The sequence below is a fragment of the Onychostoma macrolepis genome, chromosome 05, assembly GCF_012432095.1.
Source record: "Onychostoma macrolepis isolate SWU-2019 chromosome 05, ASM1243209v1, whole genome shotgun sequence".
Lineage (NCBI taxonomy): Eukaryota > Metazoa > Chordata > Actinopteri > Cypriniformes > Cyprinidae > Onychostoma > Onychostoma macrolepis.
The window spans coordinates 13,977,563-14,002,220 of record NC_081159.1 but is presented as its reverse complement, the minus strand read 5'-3'; the positions used below and the strand labels follow the sequence as shown (position 1 = coordinate 14,002,220).

At 37.7% G+C, this 24,658-nt stretch overlaps 1 protein-coding gene across 1 annotated transcript; it reads left to right on the top strand.

Moving 5' to 3' along the window:
* The first annotated feature begins 197 nt into the window (after window positions 1–197).
* On the top strand, window positions 198–19,577 carry cspg4ba (chondroitin sulfate proteoglycan 4ba). Its single transcript, XM_058777302.1, is given in 12 exon segments — window positions 198–460; window positions 2,666–2,829; window positions 5,684–6,835; window positions 6,838–8,357; window positions 8,359–9,253; window positions 9,793–10,266; window positions 10,439–10,615; window positions 11,967–12,165; window positions 13,196–13,327; window positions 14,765–14,937; window positions 15,321–15,504; window positions 15,998–19,577. Coding segments are annotated over 12 exon segments (7,170 nt in total). The 5' UTR covers window positions 198–402; the 3' UTR covers window positions 18,040–19,577.
* Window positions 19,578–24,658: the final 5,081 nt, after the last annotated feature.

The window sequence follows — 24,658 nt, the reverse complement described above, 5'->3', positions numbered from 1 at the left end:
TTCCAGTCAAGCTGTAATTATGATATATGAAGTTCACATAATAAGATACATTGACATATTCCCTATAGAACCCCCTCCCCGCATTGTTTTTATGCATATGACTTTATCCTAATGTTAATAACTGCTTTATTGACTGTAATTTTCCAAGTACAACATAGGGTTTGTTTTATATGTGATCCTACGCTGTTTGTCGGGGTGAGGGGTAAATATCTGAGGCTAGAGAAAGCTTGAGGAGGCGGAGTTTCTCCTCCAGTCCTCTCCGCTTGCTGCTCGAACACACAAGTTTGTGGAAAGATTTTAAAGTGAGGAGTTGAACGAGCCGCCATGAATTTGGTTACACAATGAATTTAAAACACTGTTTCTTTATTTCAAACCGAATGATCACATTGCATTGATGTTAAAATGGGGGTGACCCTTTTAAACGGACTACTCTTGCTCTTTGTCGGACTCGCACAAGGGGGTAAGTTGTTCAAATTGCTCAAGTATGGCTGATGTAAAGCATGTAAAGAAGGACAATTCAGCATTTACATTTGTGTGTGTAACATTTAAGTTGGAGGATTCAGCAAAAGCAAGTGGACGATTTATGAGTTTCACCAAATATCACGTTTCTATGTGGTTATAGACAAACAGCCTATTTCTTATGGCTGTTGTCCGTATAACGAAAACATAAGTTCTTGTCGTTTTAGCGGTTTGTGCATTAACTGTCGTTAACACAAACAAATGTATTAAAATATACATGCTTAAAGTTGGCTTTTCAATATCCAAATCATGTTCATTGCCAGTGTTGCATGTGCCCAAATCAAAAATGATGTTTATTGTGTACATAATATAACATTCATGACTGCACAGATTTGTGGCTCTCAGGGATTTCATATTCACTGCTTGCCAAATGTCAGTGCTCAGAAAACAATCTTTTAGTTATTAATAACAATGAAATGCAGTTATTCACCAACATCAAAGCATGCACTATGAAATTTTATTAGCCAACATGTTTATTCAAGTGGTAATGTTTTTTTTTTTTTTTGCAAAAAGCTTTGCAAAACAGGAGAAATTCATAGACCTATCCAGCATTATTTAAAGAGTTAAATGTTTCATCAGCAAATTCCTGTAATTAGCCTACATGAATATTTGAATATTAGTGTAATATTAGTGTAATGTGCTAAATTGTGTTTTATTGTTGCATCAGTTGCAGTTGTTCTGTGTTGAGCTTCACAATAGCGACTCCACTGAATTATCAAGACGTCAGACGTGGTCTTATTTTGGAGCGCAGTGTCCAGACTTATAAAATCTCCAGGATGTCAGATGTAGGACCTCTTTGTGTGATAAAAGAAACTAAAGATAGCATGACATTCTTGTTTTCTCCTCTGTTACTGTCATTTCAGGTTTGACCACAAAGTTTAACATCAAAACATCATTTATATTTATTGTAGATCAACTGTACTTTTGATAAAATATTTGGTTTTAATATTGCCCCTTTGCCTTTTGTTAGACCAGTATGGGGAGGTATGATACATAATTATTCATTGTTGCATATTAAAGTTTAATGTAATTCCATAGTCCACAATTGTGTTTCCACAATTTTATTAGGCTACTTGTGTAAGCTATGCAAAGTCCAGTGAATAACATTGCTTCACTGAAATTTGCATGGTGCCTTAAGCATTGTAAACAAAGGATTTAGAAAAGAATAAATATTCATTAAAACAGAACATTTTATTCATGCAATATGTAGCATCACAAATGAGTAATGGCACTTGCATAGTTTGACAGAATTACACTAAACATCAGTGTGTCATTTCAGTCCTAAAGTATAAGTGCTCTGTGCCCATACAAATTAAGGGGTGTAAATACTATAGTGACACCTTTAGAGAGAGGTAGATGAGAGTGTAGAACACATTAGTGTAGATTAAAGGGTGATGTGGTGTGGCTGGGTTAGAAAACAGCTGCGTCCAGGCCTCCATCAATGGACAGCAGGGCTAAGACAATGTGGCTATGTCAGAGTCTTTTATGTTGAGAACAGGGTGCTGTCAGGGCAGAGCATGCCAGCACATGCACATGGGTATCACAGTGCTTCCCTGGCGCCATCCGGCTTGTTCTGTAAAGTGTTGTTGTTTTTATTCATTCGGTCACTTTTATTTAATATCTGTGTCAAAATCAAAATGTAACTTTTAAGGGAAAGTTAACACAGAAATGATAAAACTGTCATCAGTTACTCACCCTCACGTTATTCCAAACCTGTACTTTCTTTCTTCTGTGTTACACAAAATAAGATTTTCTGAAGAGAATTTAAATGGTTTTTGTCCATACAATGAAAGTCAGTGAGGTCCACAACAATGCTGGACCCCATTAACTTTCATTGTATTGACCAAAAAAATAAAAGCCTTTTTCTGTGTTTTCACAGAAAAAAGGAAACCATGCTGGTTTGGAATAAGAGTGAATAAATCCCTTTGAATAATAATAATGTCCTTTCTCATAAATCATTTAATTTATTACCAGTTAAAAAGTGTAATTAAAAAGTTATATACTTTAAAAATTCAAAATTCATTAACAAAAGGCAAAGAAATGAAACCAATACTAAGTTCCACTGTGCTTTATTTGGACTCATTGAGCATTCAGGACAAAAAAAAAAAAAAAACAAGCATCATGGGTGATATTCTCTTATGTGCAGCTTCATTCTATGGTGATGGATTTGTGCAGTTAAAAGGGACAGAGACGTCTAGCCGTAACACACTGCACATTCGTTTCCGCACCTCCAGCCTGAGCGGCCTGCTTTTCCTGGCTGCAGGGCAGAATGATTTCCTGCTGCTGGAGATGAATGCAGGCAGACTGCAGGTGAGTCACATGTTGCTATTTCACCCTCAGCAATGTTTAGATCTACCACAACAAAACTACATGTGGAAACATGTCAATTCCATTTAGGCTTGAAAAGAATCTGATTAGAAAAAAAAAAGTGATAATAAAGACTGACTAGCATTTTGTGTTGAGACATAAACTCAACACATGGAATATCACCCATCCTCTTCAGATGAAATGGAATGGTGAATTTTATTCCATGGTCTAGTTATGATACTGTCTGAGACTCTTCCGCCTCGGCACCTTTATTCAAGGTATACATTACAAACCTGATGATTGCACTGACTTATTGGCTGAAGAATGTGGGCTTAGTTGACATTGTGGGAGAAGTAGATAGTCCCAAAATCCAGTTCAAAACCTTTGCATGAATTTCTGAAATGGATTTATTTTTATAAAGGATATCTTTGGGCTACGACAGAACAGATTGTGCTGAACATTGAGGTCCGATTTGCTTGTAATTGAAAATATCTTTGAACTCTCACATTTATCTGAGGTCATTAAATTGTGATTTTCTATCCTTTGGCTGTGACCCTCTTTGAGTACAGCACAGATTATAATTGCTTTCAGTTGAGAAAAAGATAGAAATATTCAGCAAGCCATGTCAAGTTTTTCTTAGCTGTCTGATGTAAAGACAATGACATTTTATGTTAAGAGTAAAATGTATTGGCTGTAGACAGATGCTATTTATTACACTTGACTATTTCCAATATGGAAGAGAATTTCATGAATATAAAGTGCTAGTTTTCATAAACATTTTCTTTGCAATTCAAATAATTTATTGCTGTTATAGTAGACGTTTGTTAGTATAACTCAGGGGTTTTCAAACTTTCTGATGCTAAATGACAAATATATTTACTAGCTCCCTATTATATTTTAGAAAAATATGTTATAATTGCATTATAACAAAAACATTTATAACAACAATATTTGGTTTCAAAAATTAAATAATTGGCATTTATATTGTCACTGTATGTAAAGCAAATAATTAAGATTATCTGGAAAATATTTACTTTATTTTATTTTTTTGTTTTATTCTATTTTATTAACTGTTTACTTTAATGTTACAGTGAGGAAAATAAGTATTTGAACACCCTGCTGTTTTGCAAGTTCTCCCACTTAGAAATCATGGAGGGTCTGAAATTGTCATCGTGGGTGCATGTCCACTGTGAGAGACATAATCTAAAAAAAAATCCAGAAATCACAATGTATGATTTTTAACTATTTATTTGTATGATACAGCTGCAAATAAGTATTTGAACACCTGAGAAAATCAATGTTAATATTTGGTACAGTAGCCTTTGTTTGCAATTACAGAGGTCAAACGCTTTCCTGTAGTTTTTCACCAGGTTTGCACACACTGCAGGAGGGATTTTGGCCCACCTCCACACAGATCTTCTCTAGATCAGTCAGGTTTCTGGCCTGTCGCTGAGAAACACGGAGTTTGAGCTCCTCCAAAGATTCTCTATTGGGTTTAGGTCTGAGACTGGCTAGGCCACGCCAGAACCTTGATATGCTTCTTACAGAGCCACTCCTTGGTTATCCTGGCTGTGTGCTTCGGGTCATTGTCATGTTGGAAGACCCAGCCTCGACCCATCTTCAATGCTCTAACTGAGGGAAGGAGGTTGTTCCCCAAAATCTCGCAATACATGGCCCCGGTCATCCTCTCCTTAATACAGTGCAGTCGCCTGTCCCATGTGCAGAAAAACACCCCAAAGCATGATGCTACCACCCCATGCTTCACAGTAGGGATGGTGTTCTTGGATGGTACTCATCATTCTTCTTCCTCCAAACACGTTTAGTGGAATTATGACCAAAAGTTCTATTTTGGTCTCATCTGACCACATGACTTTCTCCCATGACTCCTCTGGATCATCCAAATGGTCATTGGCAAACTTAAGTCGGCCTGGACATGTGCTGGTTTAAGCAGGGGAACCTTCCGTGCCATGCATGATTTCAAACCATGACGCCTTAGTGTATTACCAACAGTAACCTTGGAAACGGTGGTCCCAGCTCTTTTCAGGTCATTGACCAGCTCCTCCCGTAGTTCTGGGCTGATTTCTCACCTTTCTTAGGATCATTGAGACCCCACGAGGTGAGATCTTGCATGGAGCCCCAGTCCGAGGGAGATTGACAGTCATGTTTAGCTTCTTCCATTTTCTAATGATTGCTCCAACAGTGGACCTTTTTCACCAAGCTGCTTGGCAATTTCCCGTAGCCCTTTCCAGCCTTGTGGAGGTGTACAATTTTGTCTCTAGTGTCTTTGGACAGCTCTTTGGTCTTGGCCATGTTAGTAGTTGGATTCTTACTGATTGTATGGGGTGGACAGGTGTCTTTATGCAGCTAACGACCTCAAACAGGTGCATCTAATTTAGGATAATAAATGGAGTGGAGGTGGACATTTTAAAGGCAGACTAACAGGTCTTTGAGGGTCAGAATTCTAGCTGATAGACAGATGTTCAAATACTTATTTGCAGCTGTATCACACAAATAAATAATTAAAAAATCATACATTGTGATTTCTGGATTTTTTTTTTTAGATTATATCTGTCACAGTGGACATGCACCTACGATGACAATTTCAGACCCCTCCATGATTTCTAAGTGGGAGAACTTGCAAAGTAGCAGGGTGTTCAAATACTTATTTTCCTCACTGTATATGTATTAAACATATGTATTATAAACAGAATGTTTTTCAGTTTAGATTTATTTGAAAAGTATTTGGACCCCAGTTATGTCTAGAGAATTTATAAAATATATAAATCTGTGTATTCTTATGTATAGGATTGTGTAAGGAAAGTTGTTTTTTTTTTTACATTGTTCCTGTCATTCACAGGTAAAGTTGGATCTGGGATCTGGAGAGCAGATCCTTCTCTCAGACAGTGGAACCCAGTTGAATGATCTGGCCTGGCACACTGCAGAGCTTTTTCATGACATTTACAATGTCACATTGACTGTGGACAACCACTCCAAGACCAGCCTGCGAATGCCAGGTCCAGAACAAGAGCTGCACATCAATGGCGGCCTATATGTTGGTGGTACTGGAGGATTGGATCAGGCCTATCTGTCCAGAGATCTCAATGGTTTCCGTGGTTGCCTCGATGAAGTAATATTTAATCAGCACAACCTCCTTTCATCGCTAAGGCCCTACTCAGGGTTCAAGAATGTCTATGAGGTTTCCCTAGGATGCAGCCCTCAGTTTTTTGCCAATGAAGATGACCCAATCAGTTTTTTCAGTTCACGGGCTTATATATCCCTTCCTCCTTGGACAGCACAACATGAGTGGGCTTTTGAATGCTCAATCCACACTTCAGCTGAAGAAGGAATCATCATTTACAACTCAGCTCGACAGGGAGATTTTGTCGCTCTAGAGATCCAGAAAGGTCTCCTTGTTGCAATGGTTGGTAAAGATGGAAGTAAAACAGAGCTACGTTCCCTTACCTTCATCAATGACAACAAATGGCACAACATTCAGCTTTTTTTCACACCAAAAAACCTCCAACTTACAGTAGATGGAGAAACTGTAAAGTCCATCATTACCTCTAGATCAAAAACCTTTCATCTGAAAGGTTCCCTTTTCCTGGGGGGAATCGATGACAGCACACGTTCTGAGGTCAGAAAGGTTGGCCTTTCCTCCGTAGCAGGGAAACGTATTAAAGGTGGCTCCTTTAAAGGATGCTTCAGAGACATTAAAATAAATAATGTCAAAATGGGTCTTCCCAATGCTGTGGTAACCAAAGACATCTCTGTTGGTTGTGAACCTGAAAAGGAGCTGGATATAAGCACCACAGTGAGCCCAACAACCCTTCCCATAACCCTTGTTGACTCTGTCACTCCGCTGCCACCCACCGATGTATCCACCCTAGCCAAAGGTCTTGTCAAGAAGTACGGACGCAATTTTTTACAGCTTAGAAACCTTGTTGTCCCAGAAGGGGGTCGGGGATCCTTGGATTCAAAGCATATTAAAGTAAACCTTGATTTCAAAAGCTTGGCATCCGTCAGTCTCAGATCATCTTTAGGATTGAAGAGCAGCCGGTGCATGGTCAGCTTAGGCTTGATGTAGACCAGGAGCAGGCTGAGCATACATTCAGCATGCTGGATTTGTGGCACGGCAGAGTGATGTACATCCATGGAGGATCTGAAGACCCACAGGACTTTTTCATGTTCTCTGTGTTCTCCAGTAGCAGAAAGGAAGTGCCAGGCTATCTAAAGGGACACAAGTTGTACCGGTTTAATGTCACAGTTACACCAACCAATGATGCCCCTGAGTTGAGTCTACCTGAGGGGAATCTGTTTACCCTTTTGGAAAACTCCAAGAAGAGGCTGACCACTGATGTTCTGAAAGCCATTGACATTGACAGCAATTACACAGACCTCGTTTACTCTGTGTTAGGGAACCTTAATGCTGATGCTGGGTATTTGGAGAACGAAGACAATCCAGGTACACCAGTAACTTCTTTCTCCCATTCAGCTCTTGTAGACGGTAAGATGTACTATGTCCACACGGGTGTGAGGAACTCTAGGATTGTGTTGAGAGTCAGCGATGGCGAGAAGGTGAGCAACACAGTGGTTCTTAGAATCATGGCTGTGGGACTTGAGTACAAAATCTCCAATAACACAGGAATGGAAGTGATCCAAGGAGAGATGTTTCTTTTAAGCACCAATCAACTGGCCATCTGGACCAATGCATTAAAGCAAGTAGTTGAAATTCGGTACGATGTGATTGAGCCACCAAGATTTGGTGAGCTCCAAAGGATGCACTCAAGTGGAGAATGGAAGATTACCAACTCGTTTTCCCAAAGAGTTCTTGAAAAGGAGCGTTTGAGGTACATCAGCACCTACCAGTCCATCCAAACAAGTGATAGTACAGACCACTTCAAGTGTAAAGTAACTGTGGCCTCCAGAGCTACTGAAGTATTGGTGTTTCCCATAAAGGTAAAGTGGATAGACTACACAATAAAGAACAATAAACCTATAGAGCTGGACAAAATTACGAGAGCTGTAATTGACTCAGAGCATCTGTATGTAGCAGCACATGGTGTGAATTTGTCTGAGGATGAACTTCGTTTTAGAATGTTGACTTTACCAAAGAAGGGAATAATTGAAGTGAATAATGCCAAGCTAGATGTAAATTCCACATTTCGTCAAAAGGACATCACAGACCTGAAAGTCCAATACCAACTAATGGAAAGATCATACGAGGACACCAATGATGAATTTGTTTTCCACATATTCTCAAAGCATGCACATTCTGCTAGTCACATTTTCAAAATCAATATTAAAGCAGATGTCAACAGCATTTTCATGACAAACAATGGGCTGTCACTTCTTGAAGGTGCAAGTAAACTGATCACAAAGGATGATTTGTTTGCTGAAACTCTAAGCACTAAAGAAATGTACTATACAGTCACAAAGACACCACACCATGGCAAGCTAATGCGAATCAACTTGTCCAACTCTACCAAAGACTTTGACAATATTATGACCTTTACCAATCAAGACATTCTTGAGGCGTATTATGTTTGTTCACGATGACAGTGAAACAACTCTTGATAGTTTTACCTTCATAGCCACCACAAGTCCAGTAACAAAGCTTTCTTTAACATATAAGGACATTGGCTCCAAGGAAGGCATGTTTAACATCACGATACAGCTGGTTAATGATGAGAAACCCATCCGCATTGTAGACAAAGTTTTCCATGTAGTCAAAAATGGACAGAGGTTACTTACACTTGATGACCTGTGCTACCATGATGCAGATTCGGACTTCAGTGATGGGCAGCTTCTCTACACCCGGCGTGGTATCCCAATGGGGGACTTGGTTCTTGCAAATGACACTTCACAAAAGCTGTACCAGTTTCGCCAAGAAGACTTGGAACAGAAACGAGTGCTGTTCATTCACCATGGGATGAACTCTGGGCGTTTTGTTCTCTTTGTGTCAGATGGCAAGCACTATGTGTCCTCACTGTTGGATATTAGCGCACAGGAAGCTTATTTAAAAATTGCCAACAACACAGGCCTGTTGGTTCAGAAAGGGCAAGCCAAAACCCTTACCAATGCTAACTTTAGTGTAGAGACAAACCTTGACATCCGAAATGACAATGAAATATTATTCACAATCCAAGAGGCTCCAAAACATGGTGGGCTGTATTTAAAAGACAGCGAAATTGAGTCATTCACCCAGCATGACCTGAGGAATGGCTACTTGTCTTATCATCATGACAACAGTAAGAATATGGCTGACATTTTTACACTCCTGGTGAAAGCAAAGGACATTCGGCTTGATGTTAAAATACATGTGAAGGTGTACCTGGAAAGCCATCAGAGGCCACCCGTAGTTCTTCATAACAAAACCTTGCTGGTGGAGGAGGGAAAACCAGTTAAGATCGAGAGCAATAAACTCAAGGTAAATATTGTCTTTTATTTACTTACCTTTAGCATTATTTTGCTCCATCAAGGGATTTTTGTAATAAATTCTTATCCTTTACCATTCACAGATTTTTTTCTACTAAGCATTGGCATAAACCGTGTTGGGCAAACTACTTTGAGATTGTTATTTACCGAACTACAAGCTTATCATAATTTGAAGTAGTTAAACATCATAACCATCTGAACAAACTGATTCATTAGATAGAATTGTATGGGACCGTTTAGGATGAACTGATTGACCTGAACGAATCTGACTTTCTGACACCATGAGAGAAGCTAAATTCAGACTAGCATACTTAAATACTTTGATAGTATGTTATTCCCAATTAAGCCAGAGAAGCCATTTTACTGCTACTTGTTTTGAAAAAGTAGCTTGTTACTGGAAAAAGCTACAAATCCAGTGATAATGAAAATGTAGTTAAGTTAGTAGCATCCCTACTTTTAGTTAGTTGCTCCCCAACACTGAATGCAAGGTTCAAAAATAAAATAGGGCCTACTATTTCCGTTTCTTTTCAGGTGACTCATGAGGCTAGTTCACCTTCAGAAATAACCTTTACTGTCAAAGTTGCTCCATCTCATGGATATTTACGCCATTTTATTGAGGGTAAAGATCAGTACCAAGGAACACAAGAGGACCCATTAGTGACCTTTTCCCAGTGGGATGTTAATGCTGGCAACATTCAGTATGTACAGGTGGCACCTGGCCAAGGGAGTGATTCATTCACTCTGGAGGCCAGCAATGGAGTCGCAGAGGTCAATGACATCATCATGTCTGTGGATATCATCCCACGCCTCATACCCATTGAGGTGTCCAATATCACTCTGAAGGAAGGGGCATCTAAAGCTCTCACAGAGGACGTTATTGGAGTAACAAACTCACATTTCTCAGGCCTCAATTTTGTGTACTACGTCTCAGAGGGTCCTCTGCATGGCCGCATTGAGAATTCACGTTTCAGAGGGATTCCCACAACCTACTTTACAAGGAAGCAGGTAAAGTTTTCCTAATTTCTTTACATGCTTTTAAAAAAATAAAATAAAAATGGAATATGGAAAGGCATGAGCAATCACTCAAAGGTGTTTTTATACCTGGTTTTGTATTTTATTTATTTATATATAAGATTGTTTATATAGATATTTATATTTTGTTGTTCTTACTTGGCAGGTGGAACAGGAGTTAATTTATTATGTCCATGACAACACAGAGAGCTTAGAGGACCACTTCACTATCACAGCAAATGACACAGACCTGCGAAAACACAGCGCACCATGGACTGTGTATGTACAGATCACAGCCGTCAATGACGAGCCTCCAGCCATTACAGCCAACAGGGTTCTCGGGGTGAGATTACTATATATAAACTTCTTTTTATGACTAAAGTCAGCTGAGGTTCCAGTCTGAGAATGTTTTATGGAGTATGAGAACTCTGCAGAGGTCTGGAAAAAAAGATGTTGGGATTTGTGTACTGTTTTAATATTTTATTGTCTATGTTCTGACGTTCCCTTTGGTCTCCATCAGTCACAGAAGAATAGAGATGAGTACACAGTTGTTTCTGAGACCCATAAGGCCAAGTTACTAGTTGTAGACATGTAAATTATTGGCTTCAACTTGAAGACAAGTCTAAAGTCACAGATCACAGACCATCAGGGACAGTCAGAAAGGCTGCTCTGCATGGTTCAGATTCCTCAAAGACCTTCAGAGATGGTTCACAAAAGCACTTACAGCAGGTTTTCCTTTGGCTTTAATTACTAATAATTAAAAATTATTTAGCTTGTTGATCCCAAACATAAATATTTAAATATTTATAATGCCCATAAGGTGGCTCACTACTACTTTTAAAATGCATGTTTGCTCATTTTTATGGTTTTATGTAGGTTTTATTTTTTTTATTTTTTGTTTTTTACGTAAGTGATTACAGTTATTTCAGTGCTTTGTATTCAGTTGCTAAACAGGGGTTTAGAGAAAGCAGACATTTATAGAATGTGGTTCGAGGTACTGGTGTACACATGGATACAGAATCTTATCAGAGCAGATGGGCAACGAAATCTTTTATTTATTTATTTTTTTCACAACCAAACCAAACTTTCAGCTTCACACTTCTCACAGACAGAGTTATATTTCTCTGTGTAGATATGACTAGACATGGACAATTGTCGAATTTATGCAATTTCCCATGAAATTTGTTCTGACATTTCTAAAATATTATAAATGATTATTATAGCTTTATCAGAGTGTATTTGGGTAAAGACATGATTTGTAAGATTTTTGCACCGTGTCATTAATACCATTATTGTTTATTTTTTGTTTCTCTTGATTTCTCCTGATTACTGTCTTTATACAATACTGTAACACTGTATGTACATTTTGTATACATTGTTGAACCCAAAATATATTCTTATGAGCTAGAGTCAGGATGTCTCCTTATGTGTGTTTTGTACTGTTCTTTGGTATCGGATAAGGAGATCAGCATTCAAATGAGTTGAGTTAAGCTTGTTTTCCCCAAACTGTGTTCAGCTGGAGTGAGATTCAATCAGTGGACCAATAAAGAGCACAGGAGAGTTTATCAGCAGAAATGTGTCATTCAGAATTTATTTTTAATAAATTTTACCATTCAGGCTAAGCTGTCTGAATAAACTACAAACCTTTCCCAGCTCTAATCTGTGTCTCTTTATATGTTTGATTGTTTACTCAGGTGTGGGTGGACTCCATCACAGAGATCACCCCAGAGGATCTGAACGCAGAAGATGAGGACACGCTTCCTGAGCAGCTGGAGTTCATTATTACTCAACCCAGCAATGGTCACCTGGCTCTAAAGACTGCCCCCAACAGGCCCATCATGAACTTTACTCAAGCTCACATTGACCAGCGGCAACTGCTTTTCGTACATAGTGGTGAGATATCATACACAATCAACAATCTCACAAAACAATCATCTTAACAATGATGTTAAAGGGATACTCCAAAGTATCACTCCAAACCACCCCCACTTCCCGCGCCCCTGTTTGTGACTGTCCCATTGACTGCCAAGTAAATTACACTGTCAAGGCACAGAAAAGTATAAAAAACATCGCCAAAATAGTCCATCTGCCATCAGTGGTTCAATCTGAATTTTATGAAGCGACGAGAATACTTTTTGTACACAAAGAAAATAAAAATAACGACATTTATTCAACAATTCATCTCCTCTCTGTCTCTCCGTGTCACTGTAGCGCAGTTTTAGAGAGCATCCGATGGACGCAAAGTGCGTATGCTATTCTCTGTCATCAGTAACACATGGATACACTGTCTCCGTTCAAATCAAAGCGTAAATAAACGTGCAATACGTATCCATGCGTTACTGATGACAGAGAATAGCGTACGCACTTTGCGTCCATCGGATGCTCTGCAAAATGGCGCTACAGTGAGGAGAGACAGAGAGGAGACGAAATGTTGAATAAATGTAATTTTTATTTTCTTTGCGTACAAAAAGTATTCTCATCGCTTCATAAAATTCAGATTGAACCACTGATGGCAGATGGACTATTTTGGCGATGTTTTTTATACTTTTCTGGGCCTTGACAGTGTAATTTACTTGGCAGTCAATGGGACAGTCACAAACCAACCTGTTTTCATCCAAAATATCTTAAATTGTGTTCCGAAGACGAACAAAGCTTTTACGGGTTTGGAACGACATGGGGGTGAGTGATTAATGACAAAATTGTCATTTTGGGGTGGAGTATCCCTTTAAGATCTGTGCAATAGTATGTCATGTTTAACCACTAGATGCCAGTGTTGTGCATTAAATCACAGCACACCACTGTACCTCCGATGTAAAGTAAGTTGTACGTAAGGTGATATCACATAAAAATGTTTTCTGAAGTTGCAGTGAATTGTAAACTAATTTCCTGGAAATTATCATGTTTGCTTTCTTTTACTTCTCAGGCCCAATGGCAGGAGGCTTCAACTTCCAAGTAAATGATGGTTTGAACTTTGCTCCCAGGCAGATATTCAGTATTACAGCTCGTGCCCTGGTTCTTAATCTAGAGAAGGCTGGACCTCTTAAGGTGTTTCCAGGTAATGCTGATTAACATGAGATGAACTTCAGCAGTAACCTGGTATATTCTGTCACACACAGATTACTTATAAGGAAATTTTAGATGTTATCAAAAATCATTGTAGAGAGCACTTAAGATCTGTCACAACAAAAAGTCTTAATTTTATATGCAATCTTAGTTATTTACGGTCCAGAAAATATTGTGCTCTCCATCTCTTTTTATGGAGTTAAGAGAAAAATAACATGCCATGTTACAGCAGTGAGGTCAGCATCTGGCTGCCTTGCATGCCAAATCAGAGCACCAGATTGACGCCTCCTTTCCGCTCTGTATAAAGTCAACAATGCTGTCTCCACCCACTCGTAGCCAGTTAAGACTTTCAAGTCTCTGTCTGAGCATCAAGTGTTTCATGGTTTCTTAATCTTAGAGCAACCGATCCATGTAATAACAAAACGACTTTAACTGTCGGGCTATAAAAAGCTCAGTGGAGAACATTTGGACACTGAACGAGTCACTGTAAAGTCCCTAAAGTTATTAGACTACAGTCATTTTCTTAATTTTAGAAACACTTAGTCATATGTCACATTTAAAACCAGAGCTAGAAAAATGGCTTTGTCTGAGAAAACAACAGCTGCTGCATCTGCTTTCAATTTTAGAAATGGCTCTAGAAACACTAAACTAAAAGATAGCATCTGAAATAGTTTTGTTTTGTGTTGTTATGTTTAATAACAGATAAATCAACTCAATTTATTTGTTCCTGGAGTCCATTATTTTTATTTCCTCTTTTCCATCTAATGTTACTTTTTAGTTTATTTGATGGCTTTATTTCTAATTCATTTTTAACATGGGTAGGAACCTGGAACACGATTAAATAAATAAATAATAACCAATAATAAATCACCAGAAAGTTTGAAAGTTTTATTCTGCCGCTTTGTGTCCATGTGTTTAACAAATGCTTCCTGTCAAGCTACTCTTGTGGCCTTTGTGCTGAATGAGTCGCCAGGGCCTCTTTCAAATAGTTAGACACAACAGAAAACTCTGAATACAGAAACTATGACCTTCAGTTAAGGTCATGAAAGAAATCGCTAGATTATTTTAGCAAAATCCTTCCTGGCATATAGCTTGAAGTTCTTCGAGTTCAGTCACTCTAATGTGCTTCAACCTAAAAGTGATCTGAAACAGGATCTTGAAATGCTTGCCTACCCTCAATCTTTGACCGTGTTTAGACGTTTGAAGCAAATATAGCTTGCACAAATTTGTTTGTGGTTGTAATTTATGGTTCAGATGCACTTCTATTAAACCTCACCGCAAAAAAAGCTTCAAAGAACATTTCAAAAGTTACATTTCAAAGAACACAAGCTATTATACAAAAGACAATGTTGTTTTGTTTATAGTGTGTACCGGCCATTGTGTTGTTTTGTCAGTTTTCAGGGCTATTCTTATGATGTTTTTTTTCTAGGTTCCTTATCCTTGATTTCAAACAACATTCTTCAGGCCGTTACCAATGATGATACTGGCATCTCAAACAGAACCCTTTATTTTTCTGTGATCAGTCCCCCAAAATTTGGAAAACTGGTCAGTTTGAAGGCAAATAAGACCACAACTGATATTTCATCCTTCACACAACAAATGGTGAGTGTTGCCAACTTCTTTTTCCCAAGTCAGTGCCATGCATATCAGAGTGCAGGGTAATGAATTATGAATTTACATTAACTATGAGCATAATCAGAGAGCCTGTCATGTTTGCAAGCTAAATGTAACATGTCCTAGTTAGCCAGCACAAATCTCTGCTAATGCGGAATTGCTGCTAATGATAATTCAAACATACAATGATACAATGTTGATATGCAGAAAGAGAGTAATAATAATAATTAAATTTGTCATTTCAGGAAATATATTTTTACAGTCATGTGTAAGACTTTTAATAGGATTTGGGGGGCATGTGTTGTTTTTATCATGTTTTGTTTTTTTCATGTTTTATATTTTAGTAACTCATGTAACTTGAATCATTTCAGGTGGATGAGGGTGAAGTAGCATATCATCAAATTCATGGGACGTCTTTAGGATGGGCGGCCCTAGACAAGTTCATATTTACTGTGTCCTCTCCACCTGCTACGCTTGAACCCCAGACGTTTGACATTGACATTTCATATGAAAATATTGGACCTGAGCAAAGTTCTGTGCTCCTCAAAAATGAAGGTACAGCATGAAAAATTGACAAACAATTCATTTTATCTAGTTTACAGTCAGTAATGTTGTATTATTCAGTTGTAATAATATTTCACAATGTTACAGTTTTATTGTGTTTTTGATAACTGTGTTCTGTTTCTGTTAAAATTATATTTATTCCTTTATTTCAAAGTTGAATTTTCAGAAGTCATTACTCCAGTTTTCAGAGTCACATGATCCTTAAGAAGTCATTGCAATATCCCAATTTGAATCTCAAGAAACATTTCTTATATATTTTGTGGAAACCACAAAACATTTTTTTCCAATTTTGAACAGTTGCATATGCAGCTGTGAATTCAATATGTATTTTCATTATGATTAATGTTGAATGGACATGTGAAAGCTTTAAAATGTTAAGAATTTAAAAGGTAATAGCCAAATATACTGTAAATCTGTCATTCTGACTGAAGTGTCATGGCTTTTGTCAAATAAAATGTATCATGTTGTTTTTTTTTATATCCAGGTGTGACGGTAACTGAAGGAGATAAAGTGCTAATTGACAAATCAATGCTGGATGCATCCAATCTCATGATGAAACAACCTGAATCCAAGCGCAGCTCTTATGAGGTTTGGTACCAGGTCACATCTCTTCCAAAGCATGGCGTCGTCATCGTTGGGGAACGAAATCTTACAAAAGAAAAGCCCAATTTCTCTCAGTTCATCCTTAATAAGTATGGAATCACATACCATCATGACAACTCCGAGACCACCCATGACCATTTTGACTTTGATGTGTATCTGAACCTTAAGAGCAAACCACCAACCCGCCCCCTAGATCTCTCAGAGTTTGTGTCACAATCATTCAATATCACTATAATCCCCATAAATGATCAACCACCTGTTTTGAAGACCAAAGCTCCCAGCCTCAAAGTCGTTCAGGGAGACACCGTGGCTATCGGACCCAACCACTTAAGTGTGGTTGACCTGGACAACCCACCAAGTGAAATCCAGTACACAGTGATTAGCAAACCTAGCAATGGTTTCCTAGCCATTACAGAGCGCATGAACGAGTCAGTGGACTCCTTCTCCCAGGCTCAAATCAATAATGGAGAGGTGTTCTTCATCCACGATGGCAGTCCTTCATCTGGAGCGTTCTACTTCAGCGTCACTGATGGCCATCATCGTCCGTTATATAAACTCTTCAATCTGGAAGTGGTAGAGATCACTGTTTCACTGGTTAACAACACAGAGGTGCTACTGGACCAGGGACACTCTTCTGTAACTGTCACACGGTCACACCTGGCCGCAATGACCAATGGTAAAAACACTACAGTGCACTATAAAATCACAGTACCACCAAAGTACGGTAAACTCTTACTAGATGATGAAGACGTCACTGTTTTCAATCAAGATGATCTCCAGGAGGAAAAGCTGAGGTACCACATGGTCAGCTTTGAGTCATCCCATGATAACTTTGAGTTTGCGGCCTTCACAACAGAAGCAAATCTAACTAACCAAGTAGTTAACATCACTGTGAAACCCCTCATTAAGTACGCAGAAGGGGCAACATTTCCTAACGGAGTTCGAATTAAGCTGAAGTCCCATTTGCTGAATGTGTCTGAACTTGCTTTGTTGAGTGGTAGTGACCCGTTGTTTGAAATTACCTCACCTCCAGAAAACGGCAGGATTGTCCGGGCAATTGGCGGCAAGGGGAAGAAAGTTGAATCTGTGGGGTCTTTCACTTTTAGTGAACTACAGCAGGAGAAACTGGCCATTGAGTTGAAGGTGAACCTGACAGGTGTCCATGAAGTAAATGATTCTTTCAGATTTGTTCTTAAAGCCAACAACGTCCAACCCGCCAATGGGATTTTCACTTTCAGCATCGTACCTCATGTTCCTGCTCTGGAGACGTCAACAGTGATCCCAGTGACCACAATTAGACCTGTTTTTCATAATCAAACTGCTGCAATGAGCTTGTTTCCATCTTCAACATCTTTACCTGAGCGGCCGACGCAACGGGTGACCAAATCCGGGTCAAGATTTAAAGGTCGCAACCGTTGGGGTAATTCAAACAGCATTGACACGGGTACTACTAACCTAAAACCAACCCATGGGGGGGAGGAGATTTATCCCATAAATAATACCCCAGTAAAAGTAGAGTCAGTTTCCCAGACGGGCTCTTCCTCAAACTCAATGGTCATCCTTTTACCTCTTCTTGCTCTTCTGCTGCTGGTCATCATTGTGGTCGTGTTGGTGCTGCTCTTAAGACGGAACTGGAAGAAACCAAAGCCTTTAAAGAGTACGCCAGGTGCTCCTGCTCAACTGGACAACCCATCTCATCAGGACCAGCCACATTGGCCTGCAAGCATCCCCGTCGTAACCATCACTCCTCTTACTCCAAGAAACGCTGGAAATTCATCCATAACCAGACTGCAAACCAGAAGTGAGAACTCTCCGTATGGCACGTCTGTGTCTCTGTGCTCTTTTGGAGACCTGGAGCCTGAAGTTTCACAGCTTTGCAGGACCACCAACCCCACTCTGCGAAACAATCAGTACTGGGTATGACCTTTGATCTTCAGATTCATCACTGTACTCTCTGAAACTCAGACTGAAGTGTGATTGAAACACTACATTCAAGTTCTGAAGTCTCAATGAACTGCGTTTGTTTGATGTTTTGCAAAAGTTGTACATGTTCAATATTTGACCATTAACCCAAAAACTAGGGAAGAAAACCATACAGCTGAAGATTTCGGCATTACTTGCCAATTATGAAATGCTAGGAAGTTCACTAAATGTTACAAACAATCGCATTTTTAAAGTCACAGTGTATTGGAAGTAGCGGCAGATATTTTCGGCGGTTATTTTGACAAACATCCACGTGAAACAGATTATCAAATGTATCAAATGTTCTATCCATTGGTTGTTGATTGGATGGTGGCAGATCTGAATGCATGCTTGCAGTTGAATATAAGAAGGGGGTGGGGTTTAAGGAGTCTAAATGATTGAAAAAACCCCAGCATATGTCACCAGATTGAAGTCTGTCTTTCACCAGATGATTGAGTTTTCACATTTTGATTAAAAATTATATGCTCAAAAAAAGAAAAAAAAGTATATATATATATATATATATATATATTAAAGTTATACATGGATAAATCATTCACAGTAAGACCAATAACATGCATTTAGAAAACAGATCAATTGCCATTTCATGCACACTTTAAATATTTTTTTTATCCTCTTTGGCAAACAAAGTATTTGAGAAAGTTCTGTTGTATTTTTGTTCATTTGCTAGATGCACAAAGTCATTTGTGAAGACACAAGTGATGCTGGGAGTTTTAAAAGTAATTTTCTGTGTCTACCTCAGATCAGATAGCCTCATAATAAGAAAATGACAAAATCAAAACATAAAATAATGTATTATACTGAAATAATTTCAGTGGGATAAAATTGTGTGGTACTATGTTTTGTATACTGAAACTATTTAAAGCCGCAAGGATATTTATTTATGATATTAGAGTTTCTAAAAAATATTATAATTACATTTATTCTGACACTGAGAGAATCTGTGTGTGGTGTGCATATTTAAACAACACAACTCTGTATATTTTGGGTACGTTTTACTTTGTGTATTACATATGTGTGTTATAATTGAAATTTTATATAAAAGTTTTTATACTCTCAGGAACTTCCTCTTAGAAGTAATACCATGCATCTTTAAATGATGCAATGTGATGAAACCACTGGATTCTTACCACTGATCTCTTTATTTGTGGTAAATGAAACACTGTTGCTTGATTTGAACTACATATAGTATCCAAAATATGAATTAATTTCAGTATTTTCAATAAATTGTTGCAGCTGTGGTCATATTGCTACATTTAGGAATTAGCATCATGCTATATGGCCACTGTGACATCTGTATTGTACAAAAATGTCAGTGCGGATTTTAAACAAGCAGAAACTGAATACATTGTATTTACAGTTCAGTTCTTCAGAAATATATTTCTTTGTTACTGTATATTTTCCCTCATTTATGAGTCATTTGTCTGATACACTGAATAGTTCTGTTTGTCAATAAATGGAGCATGTTCTGCAATCCAGCCATCTTGACTCCTGTCAGCTCTTCGCAAAATGTGGTCAAATTAAATAAATCAATATAGAGCTTATTTCAGATGCAATTTATTTGTTTAGATGGATGTTAATGGCTTTTTGCTTTGTACAATTTAGAGCTCTTCTCCTTTTAGAAATTACACAAAGATGAAAAACAGTGAGGTGCCTCTGGGGATGTAATTGCTGTGATACTTCATTCCTCGTATTAAATTACTGTGATTTCAGTTAATAGGCGCTAAAAATGGCTTTTCTAAAAACCGCTTTCCAGATGCACGCTGAGATTTCTGCTCACTTCAGTTAATGAACAGCTCATGTGGTAAAAAAATGTTTGTGATTAAAAGAAATAATAAAAAAAAGAAATAGATACTATGTATACTATTAATAAAACGTCACCATTTTTATTATAATATCAATTAAAATAATATAATGGAGTAAAATACATTATCTGTCACAAGCAGCATGAGTGTGATTGAATATTGGTTCCTATTGTTTCAACTGGTTTGCATTACAAACAATGCAAGCTGGAGACAATCCACTGAGTCTGCCAAACGTGAAGCCTGCAATGTGCTGACCTTACAAACGTGACACTGTGAAACTGGTTCAGTTAAGAACGTCAGTGTCAGGATGATTCACACTGATATGCATCTGATAACTCACCTTAACAGTGGTTTATCTGCTTATTCTGTGATTAAATTAGTCCAGGCAGTGTCAGTGCATTAAAGGAAACAACACCTAAATCAACTTCACAACTACTCTTCATTGAAAAGGTTTGACAGTACAATAGCTTTATAATTATGTAAAACGATCTCTTTATACATTGTGTTTCAGTGATTGGGCAAAAAGAACAAAAGGCTAGCCCTCGTAATAAATCCCATTGTGTAGAAACACATGATCTATTATCTATTATATGATTTCCCTCCTTTTTCTTAGTAGTAGAAGAGCTAATTACTGTAAATGAGTCTGGATTGCTATAAGAAAAGGAGCTGAACATGTTCGCACTTGGCTGTGGTGACTACATGACGCATTCTGAGCTATGATTCGTTAAGAAGAATCCCAAGAGACGGAAACATAATTAGTTTAAGCCCTCCAGATCATGAAGAGCTGCCCAGCAACAGAGGATTGACTCTCCTGGATCCCTGAAGTCTTAATTAGATTTCATGTCATGCGCTATGAATCGTGCCAATAAGAGTGTTTAAGGGAAATTGAGCTCCAACATCTGATTTGAACTATGCTAGTGTACTTCTAAATGTTTAGATGTTAACTTACCTCTAAAATTCACAGTGGAAAATTTGTGAAAGTCATTGATGACTCATCGTGCACTACACAGATTTTTGTCCAATCAAATGCTCTCGAATGAGAATGTTGCTCCCACTCTTACATATAAGATATACAGTATAAGACTTGGTATGCAGCAGGTAAAATACTAACCTAGATAGACATACTTGCCCAAAATATTTTTTTATTTCCTTGCCCAAAATAATATTTAAAATGCTTTACCGTCCGTATACAAGTTATATACAATGTAATAGCTTTTTCTATTGTTCCAGTTAATCTATTGTTCCCAATTTCCTTGTGTCATAAAGAGGACAAGTAAAACAAGTTGTTTTACAACCCGAATTCTGGAAATGTTGTGACGTTTTTTAAATTTGAATAAAATGAAAACTAAAAGACTTTCAAATCACATGAGCCAATATTTTTATTCACAATAGAACAGAGAACATAACAAATGTTTAAACTGGCAGATATATTTTACACTTTTATCCACTAAATGAGCTCATTTCAAATTTGATGCCTGCTTCAGGTCTCAAAAAAGTTGTCACGGGGAAACAAAGGACTGAAAAAGCAAGAAAGTTTGAAAAGATTCAGCTGGGAGAACATCTAGCAACTAATTAAGTTAACTGACATCAGGTCTGTAACATGATTAGCTATAAAAGGGATGTCTTAGAGAGGCAGAGTCTCTCAGAAGTAAAGATGCAGAGGCTCTCCAATCTGTGAAAGAGTGCATAAAAAGATTGTAGAATACTTTATAAACAACGTTCCTCAACGTCAAATTGCAAAGGCTTTGCCAATCTCATCATCGACAGTGCATAACATCATCAAAAGATTCAGAGAAACTGGAGAAATCTGTGTGTGTAAGGGACAAGGACTTGCATCACTCATCAGCATGATTCTGTCATTGACATTACTAAATGGGCCCAGGAATACTTCCAGAAACCACTGTCAGTAAACATAATCCTCTGTGCCATCTGCAGATGCCAACTAAAGCTCTATCAAGAAAAACGGAAGCCATATGTTAATATGGTCCAGAAGCGCCATCATGTCCTGTGGGCCAAGGATAATTTAAAATAGACTGTTTCAAAGTGGAAAAGTGTGGAATAGAGTCCAAATTTGACGTTCTTGTTGGAAATCACGGACGCTGTGCCTTCCAGCGTGTCATCAGTGTTCAGTTCAAAAGCCAGCATCTCTGATGGTATGGGGGTGCATAAGTGCATACGGTATGGGCAGCTTGCATGTTTTGGAAGGCACTATGAATGCTGAAAGGTATATAAAGGTTTTAGAGCAACATATGCTCCCTCCAGACGACATGCATTTCAGCAGGACAATGCAAAACCACATACTGCAGAAATTGCAACAGCATGGCTTCGTAGTAGAAGAGTCCGGGTGCTGAATTGGTCTGCCTGCAGTCCAGATCTTTCACCTATAGAGAACATTTTGTGCATCATTAAACAAAAAATACGTCAAAGATGACCATGAACTCTTCAGCAGCTGGAAACCTATATCAGGCAAGAATGGGACCAAATTCCAACACCAAAACTCCAGAAACTCATAACCTCGATGCCCAGACGTCTTCAAACTGTTTTGAAAAGAAGAGGAGATGCTACACCATGCTTAATATGCCCCCGTCCCAACTATTTTGAGACCTGTAGCAGGCATCAAATTTGAAATGAGCTCATTTTGTGTATAAAATTGTAAAATTTCTCAGTTTAAACATTTGTTATGTTATCTATGTTCTATTGTGGATAAAACATTGGCTCATGTGATTTGAAAGTCTTTAGTTTTCATTTTATTCAAATTAAAAAAACGTCCCAACATTTCCAGAATTGGGGTTGTATATTTTTAATGAGTTTTTTCTCTTTTACAATGAACACAGTGTTATTTATATACTATATACATTTTTTTATTTATTAATATTCTGAACCAGCTTTTACTTTTATATTTTCATTTTAATTAAATTTTAATTATTTTATTTTAAAACGTGTTTCTTTTTCTTTTTTAAATTATTTTGTTTACATATTTAAGTGTTTCATCTTTTATATTTAATTTCAATTAATGAAAATCATTTCGATAGTTTCAGTTTTAGATTTTGTTAACAATAACACTAATGAATACCCAAGTCTCCAATTTGACAGTTAAACGGGTAACTGAGTCCAGTAAAGTAAGCAGTACATACCATTTGTTTTCCAGTGTTCAGCCTATCAGTAAAAACATTCACATGAAATGAACACCAATTCCTAGAAGTACAAAGGTTAAAACAGTTCTCCTGATTAATCTTGGACAAGCAGAGCTTGTTCTAAACTCAGTACTCGACAATCTAAACTAATTCTCAAACACACCCGAATATGGCATTAGTAAACTGAGTCTAAACGGAGTATGGATGTGAAATGTAACATTTGGAGATAGAATTTCACAGTTGTGGGTGAGGATACAGTATCTTCACTGAAAACACCCTTACACACTTACAGTAAGTGAGTCTGCACAATTTTTAACTATGTAGGAGGAAAATAACCAGTTTAAATGATGCTGTTTAAATTCTTCTTCTAAAAAAAGGAAAAATGTACTGGCCTTTGAGCAAACACGTTAAAGTTTCTTGTTTCTTATTCTAGAGATTCAGCTCTCTGACAGGTCAATGGGAATCAATAGGGTGAATCAGGGTGCATTTTTACACTTCAGATTTCTGCAGTTTACTATAATTGTCCCTCCAACACTTAAAACGAACAAATGAGACATTAAATATCATGACATTTCACCAAGAACATGGTAAAATTAACTTGGACATGCTTGTGATGAAGCAAGAAATGCACATATAGGAGCACCAGTGGTGTTTACATTACCTAATTTCTCACTCACCCAAAACAGCTCCAATTACTGTGTTAAATTAAAAAAGGAAGATCATTTCTACAGCGTCTGAAAACTCAATGGCCAGAACATTATTCAATATGAGTGCTTATATGAAGAATTTCATAAAATAGTCCGCAAAGAACTCAAATTGTATGCATTTTGTGCAATTAAAATAAAAAATGATGCACTGCCATCTTTTGTTTTCTGAATTTAGATTTTTGTCAAATTAGAGATTAGCGAAAGAGAGCTAAATCTTGCTTTTCTCAGGTTCACACACTTCAACCACGCGCGTGTGTGTGTGTGTGTGTGTAATCAGGGCTCTTGGCCAGCAGGCAGAGACAGGAGGAAGCAGTCAGCGTTTTTCAGACATGAATGAGGCCCTACTAGAGTGGGCTTCCTGTGTGGGGCTATAAAAACAACATAGCAGTGAAGAATGCCCACTGCTTTCACATTCCAGACCTTTCTGCCAGGTCTGATCATCTTGCGAGGGACCTCTTCCAAAAATATAGGCAGCAGCATGAAGACCCATTTATACTGTGATAAATGAAATTTAGAAAATATTTTCTCTCTCTGTTTTTTTTACTATTAGAGTTTTTTTGTCAATATTAGAGTACTGTTAGATGTACTAAACTGAAGAGAAACATAAAATAGAATTGTCAATAGAATAAAATGTTCAAAGAAAAAAAATCTAAAAATGAAAATAAATATTAATTCAGTTCTGAGGAAAAATAGTCTAAAAAAATAAATAATCTGCACTATTGCCTGTGATTTATTAGAAAATATCATTATCACTTAAAAAATTAAGAGAAGTCACTGAAGCAAGTCACAAGGCCGATAAAGTTCACAAGGCACGTGAACTTATCATATTGACTTGTTGTGAATAACGCATACATCATATGTATTTAGCCCACTTCCTGTTTTTAAAATTTTTTTAATAAAAAATAAAATAAAA